The sequence below is a fragment of the Engraulis encrasicolus genome, chromosome 12 (genome assembly GCF_034702125.1).
Source record: "Engraulis encrasicolus isolate BLACKSEA-1 chromosome 12, IST_EnEncr_1.0, whole genome shotgun sequence".
In the NCBI taxonomy this organism is placed as follows: Eukaryota; Metazoa; Chordata; class Actinopteri; order Clupeiformes; family Engraulidae; genus Engraulis; species Engraulis encrasicolus.
Window position 1 is genome coordinate 40,250,663 of NC_085868.1, and position 24,245 is coordinate 40,274,907.

General features: G+C 45.9%; 1 protein-coding gene across 1 annotated transcript in view; it reads left to right on the forward strand.

Moving 5' to 3' along the window:
* nhsb (Nance-Horan syndrome b (congenital cataracts and dental anomalies)) overlaps positions 1–24,025 on the forward strand; it is a 113,245-nt gene extending 89,220 nt beyond the window's left edge. The window contains exons 2-11 of the mRNA XM_063211905.1: positions 6,472–6,624; positions 7,815–7,954; positions 9,738–9,785; positions 13,469–13,528; positions 15,633–15,828; positions 17,048–17,179; positions 18,042–18,599; positions 19,352–21,895; positions 22,110–22,230; positions 23,039–24,025. Of these exons, the coding sequence (XP_063067975.1) occupies positions 6,472–6,624; positions 7,815–7,954; positions 9,738–9,785; positions 13,469–13,528; positions 15,633–15,828; positions 17,048–17,179; positions 18,042–18,599; positions 19,352–21,895; positions 22,110–22,230; positions 23,039–23,735 (4,649 nt within the window). The 3' untranslated portion in view covers positions 23,736–24,025. The remainder of the gene's footprint in view (positions 1–6,471; positions 6,625–7,814; positions 7,955–9,737; positions 9,786–13,468; positions 13,529–15,632; positions 15,829–17,047; positions 17,180–18,041; positions 18,600–19,351; positions 21,896–22,109; positions 22,231–23,038) is intronic.
* The last annotated feature ends 220 nt before the right edge of the window (positions 24,026–24,245 follow it).

The following is a 24,245-nucleotide window of genomic DNA, read 5'->3' on the forward strand; positions in this document are numbered from 1 at the left end:
TACCTAGAGCGACTGGATGGCAGAGCCAGACGGCTTGTGCTGGATGAGCGCAGTTCTCTTCCAGTAACATAGGGCGTTAGTAGGTCCTTCAGATACGCTGGGGCCGTTCCTGTGATGGTTTTGTAGGCAAGGGTCAATGCCTTGTGCTTGATCCGGGCGGCGATCGGTAACCAGTGCAACTCAATAAATAGAGGAGTAACATGGGTCCTTTTGGGTTGATTGAATATCAACCGTGCCGCCGCATTCTGGATCATCTGCAGAGGTTTTAGCGCACAAGCAGGTAGGCCTGTCATGAGTGAGTTGCAGTAGTCAACGCGGGACAGGACAGTGGCCTGCACCAGTCGTTGTGTAGAATATTGTGTCAGCACAGGTCTGATATTCCGTACGTTGGACATCTGGAATCGACAGGTCCGGGTGACTGAGTCGATGTATTTGGAGCATGACAGCTCATCATCAATCATGACGCCAAGGTTTTTGGCAACTTTGTTTGGGGTCACGATGGTGGAGCCTATCTTGAGGTTGATGTTGTGACTGAGCGACTCTTTAGCTGGGATCACCAGGAGCTCTGTCTTGGCCAGGTTCAGCTGTAGGTGGTGGTCCTTCATCCATCTTGACAAATCGGTGAGGCAGGCAGAGATGCGTTCCGAAACCGTGGTGTCATCTGGACGGAACGACAGGTACATCTGGGTGTCATCAGCATAGCAGTGGTAGGAGAACCCATGTGTTTGAATGACACGTCCCAGGGAGGAGGTGTATATTGCAAACAGAAGGGGTCCCAGCACTGATCCTTGGGGTACGCCTGTGGAGAGGGTGTGAGTCGTAGACAGTTTCCCTTGCCATGACACACTGAAGGTGCGTCCAGAGAGGTAGGAGTTGAACCATGAGTGGACAACGCCTGTGATTCCCATGGCTGTGAGTATCCTCAGGAGGATCTTGTGGTTGACTGTGTCAAAGGCTGCAGACAGGTCTAGTAGGATGAGGACCGAGGATAGTCCTTCCGTTCTTGCAGTCCTTAGAGCTTCAGTCACTGAGAGTAACGCAGTTTCAGTTGAATGTCCGCTTCTGAAACCAGATTGTTTTGGGTCCAGTAATCCGTTCTGGATTACTGGACCCAATTCATTTAAGTCCAAATCATTTAAGTCCAAATCATGTCAAATCAACTCTCTAAGTGTTAAATGAGCACTGCAGAATTTACTGTGCAGCATTATAATATGAAGCGCTTTGTTGCAAAATGACTTTTGTCCAGTTTGAAACATTTTGGGATAATGACATTTTTTTTGTATTGGGCGTTGAATCACATTGCATTGCAAAGTGCATTTCAAAAAGTATGCTCTCAAAATATTTGAATGGCAAGAATTCATATATGCAGCAGAGGACATATGAACGGCAATTTCCGATAACAAAATGCAAAGTTACAAAATGGCGTTTTAGTCATTTTGCAACAAAACTGTTCATATCCTAAGCCAGGGGCACTGATACAAAACTTGAGCCCCATGAAAGTTTTCAGATTCAGCCAGGCAATAGAATTCCATCTTCATTCATAGACTTCCATACCACCATCACGATGGCAGCTTGGACCATAGTGGGCGTGTGTAACGTTACAGAGGAGATGGCTGCACTCGGTCAACACCCAGGGCTTTTTAGTGCTTTTTAGGACCATAGTGGGCGTGTGTAACGTTACAGAGGAGATGGCTGCACTCGGTCAACACCCAGGGCTCGACACCACTACCTCAACGCCAACGCTGGCATGTTAGACAGATTGACCAACAAGGAGAGATGCACCGGATCCTGATTTTTAGGATCCTGCTGGATACCGGATCCACTGCCCTTTTTATTACGTTGGCTCAAACTGTTTTTTAGACTCATTAGCTTACTGCCACACTGCCTGCAACGGCCGCTTCCAAAGGGCTTTCACTCCATGCAGCGATTGGGTTGTGAAAGAGTGACTGAAAAGCCTAGGCCACGTAAAAACTAGAGATGCACCAGATCCTGATTTTTAGGTAACTGCCGGAGACTGGATCCACTACTTAAGATCCTGACGGATCCGGATCCTGCGAAAAACCCTATTATCCTGCCGGATCCGGAACCGGATCTTGGATCCGGTGCATCTCTACTAACAAGTGAGCTAAATGGTTAGACAACTTGCAATTGTTATAGTTAGGATTAGAGACGAGTAGAGTTAGTTTTGTTATGCCTGGAAGCTCTCTCGGAAGAGATGAGTCTTCAGATGCACTAACAAGTGCGCTAAAGGGTCAGGCAACTTGTAAAAAACCGTGCATCTTAGGGAGAGAGATTACCAAACATTCTACTACCAAACAAATTTCTAGTTGCTAGCTGGCATCCATTACAGGCACACCTCCTGTCGTCCACTTTCATTGCATGTGATGTCCATGAGGTTGAAGAAGCAACCAACCAGAAGCCCCGTATTGCCATCATAGTTCCAGTGCTACTTGGAGCCCAGTTTCTGCTCATTCAGGCTGGGAGTAGATGATTTTTTTTCCTTTCTGTTTTTTTTCCTCTCTCTTTTTTGTAAGCAGGCTCTCAGTTGCTTGGCTAGATGGAACAGACAGAGTGCATCCCAATATGTGTCCTTGCCTCCTCCACTTGTGCTTGTCTCCTCGTCCCGCCTCCTGGCCCCTCCTCCGTGGAGAAAACAATAAAGTTTCCCAGCTGTCAGCCTAACCACAACAACTTTTGAGGGACTGTTTTTCATTCACCATAGCAATTGCAAACGAGAAAAAGACTCTACAATTGAGCTTTTGCAAGATATTGAAATATAATGCTGTTGTCAGTGATGTCATCATGACGAGAAGCGAGTGGAGGAGGCAAGTGGAGGAGGCAAGGTCACATATTGGGATGCACCCACAGTGTGTGTAAACAGTGCCAGTGTGAGGGGAAACAGACTGTTGGCTTTCAGGGCCTTTACGCATCATCTGCCAATGCCACATCACACACTAACATACTGTACCGTACTGGAAAGAGCAGGGGATAAAGGGGTCCGTTGTTCTGGGCCCAGGGATTGGAGGGCCCCACATTTGTCATGGAAAGTATTGAGAGGCAGGGCCTTTAAGATGATTTTGTCCCCGGGCCCAGCCAAAGCTGAGAGCCAGAGCTCAAAGGCGGCAAGCTGTTTTTTTTCTCTTCCCTAAATGTAGACCATTTACTGTAGGCTATATATTACTGGAATGTATGCAGCCCACAGAGGCGATTCTAGGGTCAGGTGGGGCCCCAAGTGAAAATGCAAAAGAATGAACATTTGAACCAAAATCGCCACTACTGAAGTGTGGGCTATCATTCACTATCTAGGGGCTTGGGGGCCCCAAGCGGCTGCCTGCCTTGCCTGGTGGCAAGATGCGCCTCTGGCAGCCCATACAGTATGTGGTTAAGACTGCTTTTTTCTATTTCCTTGAACAAAATAGGTTGCACAAAACAGCATTTATGACAAAAAACCCTCGTCATAACTATATGCATAATGCATATATGCAGCAAGAATAAGTTGCTTGAACATAACAGGCTACCACAGTCATTCTGACCAATTTCTCTCCCTCGACGTAGTTCATGCCTGTCATTGGCCAAATCAAATGCTCCCATGCTTGATCCATACATGTTATGTTTCATGTTGGGCATGGAGAGAGAAGGGAAATTCAAATACATCTTTCTTATTGGTTTTGGTTTACTGCTGTCTGATAGAGATCTACGGAAAGCGGCTGTAAATGAAACATGATTGGGGTTTGCTTGGGCTTGATATGGACAACCGCTCCTGAGGTCTTTGGGGAGGGGAAGTTTCCTTAGCTGAATGTTAATGTCCAGATGCAGCACAAACAGAGAAAAAGAGGAGAGAGAAAGCGAACGAGAAGTGGGGGGAAAAAAGAAAGAGATAAAGCTCCTCTCTCTTTTCTATCATCTTCCCACAGGAGCTGAATCAATACTCCCTCTGTGTCTGTGTCTGCGTCTGTGTCTGAGTCTGTGTCTGTGTCTGTGTCTGCGTCTGCGTCTGTGGCCGTTGCCCATTGCAGAGAACAAACTGTGGCTGTCTCATAGAGGGGGGTCATTTAGGCATATTGGTTGTTTATATTAATGATTTGTTGTCATATTGGAGTGGTTTTTATTACCTCGCACTCGGAATGACTGTTTTATTGCTTGGTAATCCGATAGCCTTATGTTTTCGGCATGTTTTTTGCACACATTTCATTTACTTTATTTGAAATACGGTAGTAACGATTTGGTTAATGAGACATTGGTGTTTTGTGTACCGAGCTCAAGATGTTGTATATGTACTCCTGTCTTGTTATCTGTGGAAATATCTGTAAAGACAGGAACATGCATAGTTGGGTCTCTCTTCTTTTACCCAAATTGTAACAACCGATCTGGTTTTTAGGTTTCACATTCTTTTTGTCGCTCTGCATATACACTGTAGGTGCATTTGCAAATGGTATTGTATGTTCACCACCGATAGCCAACCTGCCTTAAAGTATTCAATGAAAAATGGACGCTGAGCATTCATTATAAGAATCAGCATGGTCCGATTGACTGTAGAGCAGCTCTTCAGTTACAACAATGAGGCAATTGAGAGATGCCCGTTGACCCCCTTGCCCATGAACACTTCTTGTTCTTGTCAATGGAGAGATTTGCCAGACCGCGACCTTTGTCTATGAGCTTGCATGGATGCAATAGCCAGGCTAGTGTTGACCTATAACCGGCTGTGCCACAATGTGTAATTGGTCTGATTAGCTCAATTAACTCGGTGCCGCTTGTTAACACTCACCACCATCCCAGTCAGTATTTCACACAGTAGCCTACTGCGTCAAAAAAATGGGCCCTACCGTGGTGATTCCGGCCCCAGTCCTTTGCCGAACCTTCCCTGTTTCTCTTACCACTCGTTTTCTGACATCTCTCACGGTCCTGTCAAAAACTAATAAAAGACCAACACACTTTTTTTTTTTAATTGTTGGAGGCAAGTGGACTTCTTTGTAGCGCTCAGAACGAAATGAAGCTCCAGAAAGAAGTGCAGTTGCTAAAACGTTTGTAAATCTCGTTCCCATTGCGCTGAAGAATGAGCAAGCATCCTAACGATTTAGCTCACTTGTTTCGACTTGTTTCGACATGTTTCGACGGTATACTTCCGTCTTCATCAGAGGGTCACTGAATCATGTCAGGTGAAAGATTGAACTTTTATACGTCTTAGGTAAAAGAACATCTAGAGTGTTGATTGATTTAGCTCTCTGTTTAGCGCGTCTGCCTCTTCTCATGCCAACAGTTTGTTGTGAGGTCCAGAGTTAGAGCCCTGTGTGGCAGACTGCACAGGAAGACTTCAGTTGCACATAGATAAACGATCATTCAGACATTTTCTCACAGTGTTGTCTCTCTTGTCTGCGTCTCCCTCGTGAGCAGCTGTGTCCATACTGCACATGACAGACATGATGTGGATAAATGAGAAACAGAATCTCCATAGGCTTCCTCCTCACAGTGCTGTCTCTCTCTGTGTCCAACAATTCTGGTACCTCACTTTGCTTAATGGAGACCTGGTGGTCAAAACCTTAGGCTCATACGAGATTTTTGTCTATCGATGGAGAAAAAACATGTGAGCGAGAACTTGTTGTCACGATGTGGGTGTTATTAAAACAGCGCATTTAAAGTCGGCCACAAATATGACCGAGACGATGAGCTCGCACCAGTTTGCTCTATTAACACACCACGTGTGAGTAGGGGGACAGGCATCGAGGAGGAGCTGAAGTGGGGACCTGCGCAAACTTGTGTAGAGGTGTGAGACAAGACTCATATACACCCGTGAGTGAGTTGTTGACTAACCAGTTCATGGGCGCGTGACCTCGGAGGAGGTCTGCAGACGAGCGTTGAAGGGGATAAGCAACTGCAGAGGTTGCAAGATCTGACTGCAGTCGCATTCATCCCGCGATAGTTTGACACCATGTGACATGTCACCTCGTTGACGCAACATCACCGAAATTTTGAAGTTTGACAGGAAATCTAACCGTCATGCAGCATTTTCATCCAGAGTGCATTGCTGTCTAAATGCGCATGCATGCGTTGATGACTAATCGAATGCACTTATTGTGCTCCTTTTAATAAGTCACTTAAGTCGTTAAGACACGCCATTAAGAACTTGCTGTTACCAGAATGGCAACGACCAAACTGTAGTGCATTGCTAAAGGCCCTGTGTTATGACGTAGTATAGTACTTAACTTTTCAATGAATATTACAGCGTGCCGCTGGAGGTACGGTGTGCATTAAGGGGCTATGAAGTCACTCTGTTTTCACTTTTACTGAATGAGAATCTTTATAGAGTTCTTCCTCACCATGTTCTCTCTCTCGCTCTCTCTCTCTCTCTCTCTCTCTCTCTCTCTCTCTCTCTCTCCCTTTCTCTCTCTCTTTCTCTCTCTCTCTCTCTCTCTCTCTCTCTCTCTCTCTCTCTCTCTCTCTCTCTCTCTCTCTCTCTGTCTCTCGTGTGAGTAGCTGTGTCCAACCTGGACGTGGAGAGCAAGTTGACGGCGCACTACCAGGCTCCATGGCACCAGCAGCACAACGTGTTCCACCCCTCAACGCGCCCGCCCTGCCTGGACGACCTCCACCGGCACGCCAAGCAGAACCTGCGCGCTCTACACAGAGGTGTGAAACACACAGACACAGACACAAACACAGACACAGACAGACACACACACACACACACACACACACACACACACACACACACACACACACACACACACACACACACACACACATAGACACACACCCTGCACCGCCACACCAAGCAGAACCTGCGCACTCTACACAGAGGTGAGAACACAGGTAGACACAGACACACAGACAAACACACAGACACAGACACAGACACACACACACACACACACACACACAATGCATGTATGCATACTCTTATTATGAAACACTATTCAATTCATTAAAGGCAATGACTTTACATCCAACATGGGAAAAAGTTGACTACATGTAAGTTGTGTAATTTTGATTTCATATTTGATTTTACATAGTTTTGATGAAGATAACTAGCACCCAATACTCACAAGAATTGTGATGTTCCACAAGATAGTGGAAAAGCAACATCAAATTTATCATTATGAAATTTCATCCACCATAGCAGCCAATCACATCAAAGCCTCAGAAGGCCACAGAACTGGTGATAAAACTGTGTACACTGCCACCTAGTGTGCAAATAGAGCAATGCTGGTGAATTATTTTCATCCATCACAAATACAGTGCTGGCTAAATATTACAACACATTGACACTGTGTGAGATTTTTAGTTGTTTATTTCCAGAATTCATACTACCCATTCACTAATGTTACCTTTTTCATGAATACTTACCACCAGCATCAAATTCTAAGTATTCATTATGACTGGAAAAATTGCACTTTTCATACATGAAAAGGGGGATCTTCTCCATGGTCCGCCATTTTGAATTTCCAAAAATAGCTGCAAAATTGACTGTACCATATTAGAAAATATGTGTTTATTACTTAGTAAACTTTCATGTAAAGATCAAATTTGGCAATAGGCAGCCCAGTTTCAATGAGCAGCATAGTTGCAGTACCTCTTTTGACCATTTCCTGTCCCTTTAAGATCAATAAATTATAGCTTAAACTACTAGAATTTAATTTATATTGTTTTGAATACATATTAAAAGGAGTTTGTTCACAAGAGACAAATGATTTTAAATTCCACATTATCTCTCTCTCTCCCTCTCTCTCTCCCTCTCTCTCCCCCTCTCTCTCTCTGCCTGTGTGTGTGTGTGTGTGTGTGTGTGTGTGTGTGTATGTGTGTGTGTGTGTGTTCCACAGACCAACAGCAGAGGCAGCGGTCCAGCAGCCGAGAGCGGCACCAGGTGACCATTTCCATCTCAGTGGCGCCCCCTATGCCTAGCTACCCCTCACCGCGCACCCTCAGGCACCGGGAGCAGAGGGGTCGCCACGCACGCACGGTACCTCCCTATATTCACACACTTGATGTACTCATATAGAAAAAAACTAAACACCTAAAATATAGTTACACACACTGATATTTTGCATGCCCCCTGAAACACACTTTCAAAATTCAAGCCCAATGAATCCGGGCATGGTAATCTTGGAGTAGGCTATATGTGTGTGACCAGCAAAGAAAAATCCATTGATGGTATAACCTGCTCATTCACTATAATATATGATGATAATATATAACAATGAATCATTTTCCATATTCAGGCAGTCAGCTGACCTCATTCTTTGAGCACATACTGTTGCTGAACATACAGCTGAAAAAAAAAATTAAGTCATTGTCGGTGCCAATGACTTCACTGTCCTGGAACATACCAACAACCTTTCAACAACCAAAGGATGTGTGTTTTGACATGGTTTCATAAGAAATTTGTTTAGCAACTTTAGCATGGATACATGGATCATACATGGATAGGCCATGGCAGAATCCAAAGCCCCATTGAGAATCTTTGGGTTGTGCTGGAGAAGGCCTTGCACAGCATTCAGACACCACACCATCATCATCATAGCCTCGCGAGCCATCCTACGTACTTCCGCCAAAGGATTGGCTCCACTACTGTAGTCTGGCCGTGCTTCTCTGTGGAGTGCCTGGAGCAGTAGAATTTTGATTGCAACGCCCCCCCAGAAAACAGCCAATAATCGAATACGCCCCCCACGTGGGGGCGAAAGGGGGAGGACGCTCGTGACAATGACGTACACATCTGCGCCAGAGCCATTGGTCTGCGCTATGTTGTTGTTGAGTAACTGCCAGCGATTGGGTGAAAGGTGTCCAATAATTTTAAACCATAACTGAATGCAAACTTCCTGCTTCCTACAATCGCTTCAGAGCAAAGAAATGCCAGACCATAAATACGAAGTGAAATGGTAGTATTATGGGATGGTCAGGACCACACTATCATCATCAATATAATATTATTATTATTATTAATATTAAAAATGAACACAACATTGGATGGAAATAAATCTTATGATATTTACAGTACAGACACTTATTGAAACAATAATGTCACACAGCTAATGCCATAATCAAAGCTTCAGGGGTTCCAACAACATATTAGAGTGTGCAATCAGTTGTTTTTGTTGTTGGCGCCTTTTCTTTTTCGTTGGGCAGTGTATTTAAATGCACACACGCCCAGTACTGGTGTGACGGAGGTCATCTTGCACCTGTTCACCCCCCTCGGGGATCGAACGTGCGACCTCGTCAACTACAACGGTCCGGCAATGGGAGACACAGTACGATACCGCTGGGCCAAGAGACTAGTCTCTCGGCCCAACGGCACGAGACTGTATGAGGCTATCGGAGGGAGGTTTACCAACGTTCCACGCCAACTCTGTGCTAGTTAGCCTCCGTTACACTGGCTCAAGTAGATCATATCAACTCTGTTGTCTTTAATATTCAGTATACACATAGTGTATGCAGTTTTAAAATACTTTATCTACACATTGTGTGTCAATGCACACTCACACAGTAGTGCCTCAAGTGCATCATATTTATACAACAATTATACAGTACAAATTCATGAACATACAGTACATATACAGCAATGACAGGATATTGGACTCTTAGAACATGCGAGGGCTTGTAAGTCAATTTTCAGGACTGTGCAATGATCTGTAATTTCTATGTGAAACCTATAGGATACTATGTACAAATGCTCATTTACACGTAACACCAGGGCTGCTTGTGACTGTTATTTGTCAAATGTATCTAATTCAATATTTATCCAACAGCAGGAGAGGGCGGGCAGAGAGGTGGAATACCAGCATGCACCAAGACAGGTAAGCTGTACTTTGTCAGCTGGACTTCACTTGACATATGGAATGGCATATAGGCTACTGTACAAATATATTTGTGGTAGAGGCGTGTGTGTGTGTGTGTGTGTGTGTGTGTGTGTGTGTGTGCGTGCGTGCGTGTGTTTGTTTACTTTAAGTATGTATGACCTCTGTTGTTCCTAGTCTACCAGTTCATATTTACCAACTGTATTCAATCTTTTGCATTATAACCTACATCTGTGTAGGAGAGGACGGTGAGAGAGTCTGAGATTCAGACTCTGCCAAGAAAGGTAAATGTGGTCGCAATAACATTGTGTTTGAGTGTGTTCATTGTTCATTCATCATTCATTTCCCTAAATTGAATGTGGTATAACCAACATTGTTCTGTTCGCCCTTTTCCTACTGTCTGATGTTTTTGTTTTTACTGGTGCACCTCATTTTAAATTTAATTTTACTTTACTTTATTTTATTTTATTGTATTTTATTCAAGGAACGCTTAATGAACAGTGTTCCATGTGCCGTGCCACAATCATTATGTATCAACGCATGCTCCCAGGAGATCATTTCATGTTCACCATGGCATGTTTGTCTGCGAGTATATACACACACTGTAGCAAATTTTATCTGGCCCACTGTTGGCCCGATTCTTTTTCGCGAGTCCTGACAGTTGGCCCAATTCTGACTTTGTCCACGGCCCAATAATGGCCCTATTACCGTATGCCGACAGTTATTTTCAGTGTCGGCTCAGTGTTGGCTCAGTTACTGCATGAGACTGACAGTTATTTTCAGTGTCGGCCGAGTGTTGGCTCAGTTACTGCATGAAGTGACAGTTATTTTCAGTGTTCTATGAAGTGTTGGCTGAGTCACGGTAACCAGTGTTCCAGCCGAGCCGACACTCAGCCGACAGTGCCGACATTCAGCCAAAATCGGGCCGACTGTGCTTGCTACCTGGGTATAGTGCATGAGACCATCCCATCCTTGGTTAAGTCTGTGAGTGAGTGGTGTGGTGGTGTGTATAGAGAGTACAGCTGGGAAGGGCAACTGGAGTCCCGGGGGCCACATGCGGCCCACCTCCTCACTCAGTGTGGCCCTGAGATAAATTATAACTTAAAAAATAATAATGACAACAATATTTTAGACCACTACTACTGTAAATTCATCTGTTGCAATAATTATACTGTTAGCCGATAGAGAACACTCCGATTCCTTCCAAACAATGCGCAGTCAGTGAGCAACCAACTGCACCTCAAACTCTGTGAGTTGCAGTCAGGTGCGTGGTGATGTGGCCCTCTGATGGTGGCTATAAAGAAATGTGGCCCTCCTTATTATGAAAGTTGCCCATCCCTGGAGTACAGTATCTGATGATGCGTATACTGCATTCCCTCTGAAGCAGCAGGAGAGACCAGCAAAAGAGACCTCCGAGTCTCAGCCAGCACCACCACCACGAAAGGTAAACTCACAATCCAGGATGGTCTCACTGATCTATTTCAAAGAAGGCCTATATTTACCCCAAGGTGCTAAATCCACTGGGTATCATACTTACTCCAAGTTCAAAAACACAGGAAAGTGTAGACATATACAGTGCCCTCCATAATTATTGGCACCCCTGGTTGAGATGTGTTTTTTAGCTTCCAATTATTATTATTTTTTTCTAAATAATATGGGACCTTAATGGAAAAAAAGAGAAAAATCCAACCTTCAATACAAGTGCATTTATTCAGTGGGGAAAAAATCCCACATAAAGAAATAATTATTTGACATCAAATAATGTGTGTCACAATTATTAGCACCCCTGGTGTTAATATTTTGTACAACCCCCTTTTGCCAACAAAACAACACCTAATCTTCTCCTATAATGTTTCACAAGATGGGAAAAGACAGAAAGAGGGATCTTCAGCCATTCCTCTTTGCAGAATCTCTCTAAATCATCCAGAGACCTGGGTCCTCTCCTCTGTACTCTCCTCTTCAGCTCACCCCACAGGTTCTCAATGGGGTTGAGGTCAGGGGACTGAGATGGCCATGGGAGGAGCTTGATTTTGTGTCTGGTGAACCACTTCTGTGTAGATTTGGCCATATGTTTAGGGTCATTGTCTTGCTGAAAGACCCAGTGACGACCCATCTTCAGCTTTCGGGCAGAGGGCAACAGATTTTGATTTAAAATGTCCTGGTATTTCAAAGCATTCATGATGCCATGCACTCTAACAAGGTTCCCAGGGCCTTTGGAAGCGAAACAGCACCACAGCATCACTGACCCACCCCCATACTTCACAGTGGGTATGAGGTGCTTTTCAGCATGCACATCTTTCGTGGCACGCCAGACACACTTAGAGTGTTTGTTGCCAAAAAGCTCAATCTTGGTCTCATCTGACCAAAGCACACAGTCCCAGTTGAGGCCCCAATACCGCTTGGCGAACTCCAGACATTTGCGTTTATGATTGTGAGTGAGGAAAGGTTTTCTCCGTGCATGCCTTCCAAACAGCTTGTTGGTGTGTAGACAGCGCCTGATGGTTGATTTGGAGACTTTGTGACCCCAGGATGCTACCATTTGTTGTAATTCTGTAACAGTGAGCTTTGGAGATCTTTTGATTTCTCTTACCATCCTCCTCACTGTGCGTGGTGGCAAAAGAAACTTGGGTCCTCGTCTAGGCTTGTTTACCACTGTTCCAGTGTTTTGAACTTCTTAATTATTCATCTCACAGTGGATATGGGCAGCTGCAGTTGAGTGGCAATCTTCTTGTAGCCTCTGCCTGACCTGTGAAGGTCGACGCACATCTGCCTCACTTGTATGCTGTGTTCCTTTGTATTTCCCATGTTTAAGAGTGGATAAGAGAAATGGCCTCGGTGTCACGTCATATTTATACCCCAGGGAAACAGGAAGTGATGAATTACTAATTCAATGTTCCTACATGCTCTGGTAAACTTTGTAAACTACTGTAGAAATGACAGAAATGCTTCAATTATATTTATTTCCTGGGAATTGTTAAGGGTGCCAATAATTGTGGAACAGGTGATTTAATGAAAAATAATTATTTTTCAGTCAGGGATTTTTTTATTTTCTTACAATTCATTTGAGTTGAAGGCTACATTTTCCTACAATTTTCAGTGTGACAGTATTCTTCTGCAATAAACACTGAATTTATTTTAAGGCTTTTAACACATCTCAACCAGGGGTGCCAATAATTACGGAGGGCACTGTAGTTTGTGTATTAGTTTTGAGTTCAGGGAGTCATGGATTTGCGTACCAGAATAGAGCTGCTGCTGATTTCCTAAGAAAGTAAGGACTCTTAAATCAGGTTACCTTAAGGTCGACTATCTCTAATCCCTCAGGATATCATTACTCCAAGGGTCCTCAAAAACGCACAATACATGGGCACAAAATGTTCTCCTTACAGGAAGCTGCAGAATTAACCAAACTCTGTTTGTTTCACAGCTGGAAGATGACACCCACATAACACATACTAATCTGCGGTGTAAACGATTAACTATTTATTTGACTTTCTCAGGTCAACAAGATCTCACTGCTGTATTCACAGCTGTGTCCATGGCGGTTCTGGTTTGGTTCCTTAAACTCATATGTCACTGCGTGTGGTTTATCGTCTGTTGCCATTGTGTGTGTTTCATTTCAATCAACTCCCCTCCATGTTGTTTTTGTGTTTGTTTGTTTGTTTGTTGACCACTTTTGTTTGTAGTTTTCCCGAAAACGGCCCTCATCCCTTACAGATTGTTGTTTCTTCATCTTCTGGAGAAAGGTATATTTTTCATCCGGCCCATCACTTCTATTCTTTCATCTTTGTCCACTTTCTCTATTTTTTTAAGATGTTCTTTCCTACTGCTCTTCTAGAATTTTCTCAAGTTTTCTTCAAGTTTTCTCCATATTTTCTCTTTCTCTCCTAAAACAATGTAGCGAATTTTCAATCTCCTTTCACTTTTCTCCCTTTTCTTTTCCTTCTTTTTTCCACTTTTCTCTCGTTTGTAGAAGGTCTTTCGTGCTGCTCTTTGAGTATTCTTTCATTGTTTTTCTACAGTTCTACAGATTTTTCTACAACAACCTCTTGTAGCAAATATTAGATATTCTATTCTCTTCTTTCACAGTTCCTTTCTCCCCTCTTTTCCCACTGTTCCTTTTTCTTCTAGATTCTTCTTTCCTGGTGCTCTTCAACTATTCTCCAACTTTTCTCCAGAATTTCTCGTTATAATCTTGTAGCTAATTTCCAATCTTTCTTTCCTTTTCCTTTCAAGCCTTACTGTAGGTGATGGTGGATTCACTCCCTATTCATATCAATCATTATTTTCAGAAGTAATGCAAATGTGAAACTTTACAATCATATGAAGGTGTTTGATAATCGACATGCTAGGGCCTACATACTTTTATACCATTTTACCAACAGAACATTGGCTCTCTGGTAGTATACTGATAAAGTTTAATTTAAATACATATGCTTTCATCAGTAGACCTTGCAGTGGCGTTGGGAGTAGAGTTTTTCCCCACAGTGAATGGGTTACACCCTTGAGCACTGCTCGTAATTTCTGAGAGAAAAGACAGACAGACTCCGAGCTTTGCCTAAATTTCCATTTAAACTTGTTTTATTACCCTTGAGAGCAAAGTGACTTTTCTACCCTTCTCTGTCGCCCGCCTCCGACTTCATGAATGACACTCTTGTGCACTCCAGTGTGTTCTGCATCTTCGTGCTCTAATGAAATGGCCTCTGGAAAACGGCCAGTGAGAAAATCCAGAGCTGGCACTATGCCCAACAGCTTTTACACTCCAGTTTCAATACCCCCCCCCCCAACACACACACACACACACACACACACACACACACACACACACACACACGCGCGCACACACACACACACACACACACACTTTCTCTTTCCTCCGTCTTCTCTCTCCTCTCAAGTCCCAACAAGTCTCGGCTGAACTTTACATCCAAATGAAAAAGCCACAGCATTTTATGGGGATGGCAGCTGCAGAGTTACAGCCTTTTATAGAGATTGAAAGTCAAGAGTTTGAAAAAAAGAAAGCATGTCACTTCGTAGCCCTGCAGCCTAATGCACACAACATGTGAATTCGCACATTAGTAATGAACGCCCGCCAACATGCTGTCAATGGGCTTCCCTCAGGAAGTCCATATTTTTCTACTCCAGCAGCTTTTACCATACCACATACCCACCCTACATGTCACCTAATGGTTATATTACATATTTTGAAGTGAAACGTATAACATTCCAAAGTACTGTGGCTTGAAAAGTTTCTGTTAAGTCTGATGAAAAAAATAGAAAAAGAATGAAAAATAAGACTAGAGCATGAAGGAAAAAATATGTATGTAAGACCAAATGTTGAATCAAATATTTGTCAAGTGTTTATGATACATTATCCATATTGGCAGTGTAAATTGATAAAAACGTGTATACTCCAATAAATTCTTATTGTGACACTTCACTTCATGAATGTGGGTAAACAAACTGCAATAGCGTCATGTAGATAATTCAAAAAAATATTTTAGTGGTATTTTTTGTCCCATTACCAGTGTACCAATTTATTAACATTTTTACAGTGACTTACTTTGTGATTACCACCACTCGTAAAACCACAAACCCACTCAAAACTGAAGGAAACGATTCTAGGTCTAGGCCCTTAGTTGATTTAAAAAGTCAAGCAAAGTCTCAAGTTCATGGGCTAATCATGCATCAACACCACCGACATGCATCAGCTCTATGACCATAATTTGTGAAAAACGACATTCAACTTCTTTATTAGAGCATAGATCATGTTGAGATGTTTGTAGAGCTGATCTTGTTTTTTGAGAGGGTCCTAGAACAACTCATTTTTTGTTTCTACTACTTCTCCAGACTGCCCCTGCCACAGACAAGGAGTGTGAGGTGGGGACCCTGGGCCATAGGCCCAAAGGCCCCGTGCCCAACGTGCCCAGCACACTGGACAAGCAGACCAACTGGTCCAAAGCCCTGCCCCTGCCCACCCCAGAGGACAGGCTGAAGAGCGATCCGCACGCCGTCTCGTCCTGCATCATCCCCATCAACGTCTCTGGTAATAATAGGAAGTGATCTCGCAATCTTAATATGTGAATCAACCAATAGGACGTGATCTCTTAATCTTTATTTGTGAACCATCTTAGTGTTAATCTGTCAACATCTACATCTTTATCCGTCAATATCTGTTAATCTGTGAATATTTCCGTCTTAATCTGCATTCTCGGAATAAAGAGCAGCGATGTATTTTTCTGTTTTGTTTACATCTCTGGTAATAAGCAAGAAGATATCGGCTATCCAACTAACTGTTTGCTTAAGGAAAACTATTTACATCAAAATAACATTGCTATGACCTTACCAAGAGTCTCAAGTGCCATTTTGAGACTTGATCACAACCATTTTGGTAACAAGAAGTTCATAGTAGGGACTCTGCCTGAAATGGCTAATCTGGATCTATTACCCATTTCAGTCTTAAAGGGACACTGTGCAGGAAATGGTCAAAAAAGGTACTGCAACTATGCTGCTCATTGAAACTGGGCTGCCTAATGCCAAATTTGATCTTTACTTGCAAGTTTACTAAGTAATAAACAAATGTTTTCTAGTATGGTCCAATTACAGTCATTTTTGCAGCTAAAAATGGCTATTTTTGGAAATTCAAAATGGCGGACCATGGAGAAGATCCCCGTTTTCATGTATGAAAAGTGCATTTTTTCCAGTCATAATGAATACTTAGAATTTGATGGTGGTGGTAAGTATTCATGAAAAAGGTAACATTAGTGAGTGGGCAGCATGAATTCTGGAAATGAACAACTAAAAATCTCACACAGTGTCCCTTTAAATCTGTCAACATCTCGACCTCTTCATATGTATTGTTTTATCCACATCGTAATCTGTATCACCTTAATCTGTTATCTGGAAATATAGACAGGGAATGTGTGTTGCCATTATTGCTTCTACTTTAAGCCTGGAAACACTGGTGTTAGTTATATCAGATTATATGAGAGGTGAGTTAATCCAGCATCAGGAAGTAAAATGCCATAATGGCATACATTAAATAATGGACTGAATGGTAAATGGAAAATCATTCATGAAATTGTTTGATTGTAATATGGCCTACTCCTGAAGCCAGGCTTTCAAACCTGTACACTTCGCCTATAATCATATTTATTGGTAAACGACTTTACAGAGATAATGCTGTATGTTTGAATAGAGCTGTTAACTGGTGCAATGACAGGAGTTTGTTTCTGGGCTCACTAGTGGCGTTTCCTTCTCCACAGGAGTGGGATTCGACCGTGAAGCCAGCGCCCGCTGCTCGCTCGTGCATTCCCAATCAGTTCTCCAGCGACGGAGGAAACTGAGACGGAGGAAAACCATCACAGGAATTCCCAGACGGGTGCAACAAGACATGGGTAAGTAATAATAATAATAATAATAATAATAATAATAATAATAATAATACATTTTATTAGTTACATGATGTCAAAAAAATATTAAATTAAATACCGGTAAATGAAAAAAAGACAAATTATTTGAATTGTGAGTCCTGTGAGCATATTTCAGATGGAGTGGAATATATTTTATTAGTTTTACGTATGTACTGTACAAGGGCCTGACTGTGCTTCGTAGAAAATAACAGTAGGGGCAGCTGTAGCATGTATTTTGCGAGGAGACAAAAAAACTAGGCCTACTTGTTTAACGACAGACTTAGTGAAAATATTATAGGAGCCCCTCCTGGGAAGAGATTTTTAAAATGTTGTCAGGGATTATATGTGACTTTAATTGCAGAATCTCCATTTAATATGTGTCTCAACCCACCACTATACAATAATCCCTATGGTATTTTGGAAACCAGCCATGCGTCTGTCACTGAAGAATGTATGACTATATAACGGTTTCAGTAAACAGGAAGAACTCGACAAGAGCTGATTAACTGAAGCTAAGCACTCTCAGAACCACACAGGCTGCACACAGAGAAACACACAGCATACTACATTTACTGCAGATGCGAAACTAATAGAGGAGAATCAGTCTGTACTGTCACTATAAAAATACAGAGATGTCATTTAAAACAATCCATTAGACCTACAAAAAATCCTAAATTTGAATTTAACACTTACTCGTCAAAGTGTGAAGGACATTCAAAAGCACCCTTCGTCTTAGATGAAACAGGTTTTAAATCAAGTGAGCAAGTTCATATTTGAATAGCTACACAATTACACATCAAACTTTGACATAACTTGATGACAAAATAAATTATTTGTTTTTTTTTAGATTCGGACGAATCTCCTGTCGCGCGAGAGCGGACGGTGATCATCCACGGCAACCAGCAGCTGTCACTGTGCAGCGACGAGCTCTCGCTCAGCAGCCGCATGAACACCAAGGACTCCGGCTGCCAGACGGAAGACTTCACCATCACCGCGCCCTCACGCCGGCGGATCCGGGCCCAGCGCGGCGGCCAGGGCGGCATCCCGGCCTCGCTCTCCCACTCCACGGGCAACATCTCCTCGCTTCCCGACTGCTCGGAGGCCGTCTACACCTCCAGCTCGGGCCGCCTGCGGTCCCGGAGCCTGCCGCGCGAGGGGGGCCGCATCCGGGACGAGGTGGAGGACGACGACAGCGACGAAGACGACGAGGAAGACGACGAGGATGAAGACGAGGAGCTCTCGCCGTACGAGGCGGAGGATTTCCTCCCCGTGCCTGGGCAACATATCATGAAGGATGAGGAGGAGAGCACGGACGACCAGGCCATGCCGGAGCTGCAGCTCGGGAGCCTGAAGCGCGGTGTCCCTCGAGGGGCCGGCAGCCCCGACCATGGCTGGATCGAGCGAGGTACGTAAATGTCTCCATATTAAAGATTTTTTTGGGGGGGGGCCCTACCGTGGCTGATATGGTAGGGCACCCATTTACCACTCGGCCGACCCGGGTTCGGTTCCCGCTCTGGGTCCTTTGCCGGTCCTTACCCGTCTCTCTCTCCCAGCTCACTTCTTGTCTCTCCTCTTGTCTCACAAAAAAAAACAACAATAAAGGCTGCTGAAGAAGCCCCCAAAAAACGTTATTTGATAGCACAGTGTGAGAGGTGGACAGGAAGCGAACTGGGAGAGAGACGGGGAGGGGTCGGCATAGGACCCGGGCTGGGAATCGAACCCGGGTCAGCCGCATGGCAGCCGAGTGCCCGAACGGTTGGCCACGGCAGGGCCTATACATGTCTCCATATTAGTCTGTCAACATAACAAGACCTCTGTTATATATTTTACGTTACCAGTATGGCAATTAACAAGTCATAATAGATAACTACAGACTCGTTCTGTCGTCGCAGTGTAGTACCATGGTACCATGGTATCTTTTCAATAACTAATACAATGTTCTACTGGCAGAGCAGTGTACATTATAAGGCTACTTTGTAAATATTGCCATCTTGATCTGTGAAACATCTAAATGTTAATCTGTGAACATCTTTTACATTGACTATTACAGATCATCTGAGAAGAATATATAATCATTATAATAATTTGGAACACATTATAATATGTAAACATTGCCATCCATGTCAATCTGTCAACATCTTCATCTTTATTTTGTAGGCCGCTCACGCCTGCCGCGCAAGGCTGACATGGGCAGCTGTGAGATCTCCTCCAGCTCGGACACCTTCAGCAGCCCCATCCACTCAGTGTCCACCACAGGCGTGCTGGGCGGCCAGATCGACCACAAGGAGGACCACCAGTCCTCCAGCGGCAACTGGAGTGGCAGCAGCTCCACCTGCCCGTCCCAGACGTCGGAGACCCTGCCGCCGGCCTCCTCGCCCCCGCTGACCGGCTCGTCCCACTGCGACTCGGAGCTGTCGCTCAACACGGCCCCGCACATCATCGACGACACCACCGGCTTCATCATCGACCCCTTCCAGAGCGACCGCGCCCAGACCCAGGGTCAAAGGTCAAGTTCGTTCACTTCCTCGGCAACGGACCAGATGGACGACGCTGGGGTGAGCACGGCCAGCGAGGGGGAGTGGAACTACACCCAAGACCAGCCGGAGCAGGACCAACCGTGTTCACAGGACTTCAGCCCCAAGAGGTCCAGGGAGGAGCACAGTGGGCCCGGCTACAGAGCCACCTACGAGGGCTTCAGCGGGAAGACGTGTGGGGAGGCGGGGGGCACGAACTTGCACTATTCGGATTCAGAAGGCCTCTACGCCACGATGCACTTTGCTTGCGGTCTTAAGGAGAGCAGGAGCTATGTCTATAACTATGCAGCGGACAACGGGGGCACGGGTGCGACAGGCATGGTGCCTAGCCATGGCGGCGACGGATACACCCAGTCAGACTACCGAGGCAACACCAGGTCACTTGGGCGGCAGTGTCTCTCGCTGCGAAAGCCAAAGGCGAAGCCGCCCCCACCGAAACGGAGTTCGTCCCTGAAGGAAGCGAGCGGCATGGATGCAATGATGGACCAGAGCGAACCAAAGACACTGATCTGTGACCCCGACCCGCCCCTGCCCTTGTCTTCCAGGGAGATGAAGCTGGATCTGGATCTGGCCGCTTCGGTGGCCGACTCCGAGATGCTGGGCCTGGAGCCGGAGACGCGGGGAGCGTGGGGGGTCGAGAGCTCCAGGGAGGTGGACGACGCGTCCCCGTTCTGCTCCAGCGACACACACTCCTTCAAGGACGAGGGAGCCGTACAGTCCGACTATGCAGACCTCTGGCTCCTGAGTGACTTGAGAGCGGCCAGCGCTCCCTACCGGTCCGTGTCCACCACCAGCACGGCCACGTGCACCACCGTCATCGAATGCGTGAAGTCACCGGAGGCGGCAGAGCCCCAAGCACTGCGTCCAAGCACGTCCAGGTCCACGTCAACGTCGACATCTCACCCACCGCCAACAGAAAGCGAATTCAAGCTCTCGTCCCCGGAAAAGCTTGCCGGCTTGGCATCTCCTTCCAGCGGCTACTCCAGCCAGTCAGAAACGCCGACATCTTCCTTCCCTTCCGCCTTCTTCCCCAACCCCCTGTCCCCAACAACTGGCAAGCGGAAGCCCAAAGTACCTGAGAGGAAGTCCTCTCTCTCTTCCCTGCAGCAGCAACAGCAGCAGCAACAGAATCAGCACCTCAGCCTCCGAGACAACAGCTGCTCCACCACAAGACCGGACCCCGACTTCCCCGCGCCACCTCCGGCCCACCAACTTGACCTAAGTGCTCTTCACAGCGGTCCTCCCAAGCCCCCACCTTACAGGATGCACACCCTCCACCACCACAACAAGCAGAGAGCTGCGGCGATGGCGGCCGCGGCTGAGGCGAGGGCTGCTGCTGCTGCAGCTGCCGCCGCCGCTGCTAGTGGTGCTGCTTCCGCCAGCACCAACACCACTGCAGACATGGCCTGCTCAGGCCAGAGCCACATGGCCATCACGCCCACTGTTCTGAAGTCAGTCCAACTGCGCACTGTCAGCACAAGGGAGGAGGAACAGCAGTGCAGCATGGGAACGCTGAGAAGGCCCAAGCAGACTGGTAAGCCTCCCGCCTACAAGGCCCACGATGCACCACCTCAGGAGTTAGCAAGTGACACCACCAGGGTCTCGTCAGGGGACAGCACCCTGCCTGCTGAAGCCCAGGCCCAGGCCCAGGCCCAGGCCCAACCCCAGCCACAGAGGCCGAGGCAACAGAGGCTGGTCCCAGGCACGTACTGGGCCATGACCGCTTTCAGGACCCCCGTGGAGGTGACGGGGGACGACGATGACCTCATACCTCAGTCAGGAGCAACGTATGAACCGCAAAGAGACCCGCCTGACTACAGAGCACCGGGCAGCTCAGGGGATCCCAGTGGTAGTCTTCAGATAAGTGATCATCAGACACTCAAGCACCATGCAGCGGACACTGGAGCCTCTTTGCTAAGCCTAACCAGCACCCTGTACCCCCCTGCTCAGAGCGAACTAACAACAACAGCAAGCTGTGGCTTTGTACTGTTCAACAGTCCTGACAAAGTGCCTGCCAGACCACTCGAAGCGTCGCACGCTTACGAAATCAGTGACGCACGGAGCAGAGAGGATGACTGCGAATTCTTAGGTGTTCACGCCAGAAGTGCCTCCCAGGACAATCGAGACGAGAGTTCAACTCCGGACACAGAGGATTATTTCAGTAAAGGTAAGGGTTTGTGACGAGTGTGATATCAATACAAGTCTTTCTGATCTTCTGGGAGACTGATAATGTCTTGTCTCTGAAGAACAGCAATGAATGATTGAATTTCAAAGCCATGTGTGTTCTACCTGAAATTGGAGGGGAAGGTTATAGTTTACGAGGGGATTGAGAAGTAAAGAGCCGCTAAAAATGATTATGTGATTACGATGTGTCCTTGTAGACTCCACCCCCAGTGACAATTCCATCTCTCCACTGACTGATGACTCGAAGGCTGAGGAGGACGTTTTCCCATCGCCAAACAGACTGCGCACAACTGAGGATCTCTTTGCCATGATCCACAGGTCAGTACTGGTAAAAATGGGATGCATTTCAGAGCCCTTGAGAAGCCAGAGAACAAGGGGATTGAAAAGAAAAAGCATGCACATCCCTGGTCAAGGTGCAGGTCAAAGGCTAATTCATAATTTGATTGAGAGGTAGCCATGATGTCACACCTAAACTATCACTAAGCTGAGAATGCTCTGAGTTTTAGATAAAGAGGCAGACACTTTCTCCTGCCTCAGGAGAGTTGCAGGTAAGTTGCAAGTAGTTGCAGGTCTGACAGTCTTACAGCTTCTTGTAAAAACCTACCACTGCCCCTGATTGTGGTCTACCTACTGTACCTACTAGGCCAGGGGTGGGCAATTACTTCGGCCCAAGGGCCGTATTGGTTTTAGAATACTCATCGAAGGGCCGGATGCCACAGACAATTTGCAATTTTTGATAATCCTGCACATTGTAATTAAATGTATTTCGATGAAGCCTGTGGCTTTGGTTAATCTTAAATTCGTAAGACTTTTGTTTTAGATAGCATTTTAAGAATGCTGAGTAACTGTTTGAATTTGGATTTAAAAGTTGTCTTTCTTGTAAAGGCTCTGAGGGCGACATGAAATGGCTCAGGGGGGCGCATGTGGCCCCCGGGTCTGAGTTTGCCCATGTCTGTACTCGGCAGTCTGAGAAGATTCATGTGAAGGAAAGCTAGCATTTTGCTTGTCTAAACATCTAGGTTACTATGTCACTCCAGTCACAGTCAATAGCAACGTGATCTTGTTTGTAGTAGTAGTAGTTCTTTCAAAATGTGAGCTAGCCTGTCCCATTTGTGCTCTACTTCAGGTCCAAGAGGAAAGTCCTGGGCCGCAAGGACTCAGGGGAGATGAGCGTGAAGAGTCGAGTGGTTCCCCCATCAGCAGCAGCAGCAGCAGCAGCAGCAGTGGTGGCAGCGGCAGCAACAGCACCTCTCACCATGCCCGTCAGTGTCCCCGTGACAACCACCCAACCCAGCAGCATGCCAGCTGCCGCCCAGCAGCCGCCGACCACCCCGGCGTCCGGCTTGCAGCAACGAGTGCCGGGCCCCATCTACCGCAACGCCAAAAAGTCCAGCACCTCCAACGAGGAGTTCAAGCTGCTCCTGCTGAAGAAGGGCAGCCGCACGGACTCCAGCTACCGCATGTCTGCCACCGAGATCCTCAAGAGCCCCATCACGCCCAAGAGCCCCGGGGAGCTGCTCCTGGAGGGGGTCAGGCCCCCCACAGACGAGCCCCCGTCGCCCCAGCAAGACTCCCCATCAGCGGGGCCCGAGCAGCAGCAGCAGTCCAGCCCTCAGTACCCCAGGGCCAACACGGAGGGCTTCTCGCCCAAGACCCTGAGCATGACGGCGGCGTCCAGGCAGGGTCGGTCGCGCGTACCTCCAGCGGCTAACAGTAGTCGCTACAGTACCCGCAGCCGGCTCTACATGGCGCCGATGCAGGCCATCTCCGAGGGCGAGACAGAGAACTCAGACGGGAGCCCCCACGACGATCGTTCCTCTTAACCCATGTTTCCTCCTTTTTTATCAGACATAAAAGAAGAACAAGAAGAGGGGTATTCCTCGAACTGAAAAATAATATCATTTCTGATGAGTTCAACAGAAAAAAGAAGAAAGACAACAGAGGACTCGGAAACAGACTGTGTCATACGTACACATTACATGCTCTCGTGTTTTTAATAATCTTATATACTGTATCTGTCTGCCCAGGAGGACACTGTAGATGGCGGCAATATCCTGTGTTCAGCTGACATATTTTTTAAACAATACCTAAAACTTAAAACTAAAATGTTCAAAACATTGCCAGAAACGACATACTCACTTAACATTTCTGTTTGAATTTGGAGAAACTTCAGTGATGTTTTTAAGAGTTTAGGGGTTACCATATCAGATTTATTTGAAGAAAAAGAAAGCATAACGTTTTTTGAAGTATCACTATTTTACCAACCTCTTCATATCAACTGAACCATTTACAAATTTAGATTTCATGAAATGGTAGGTCCATTTGTTCTATAA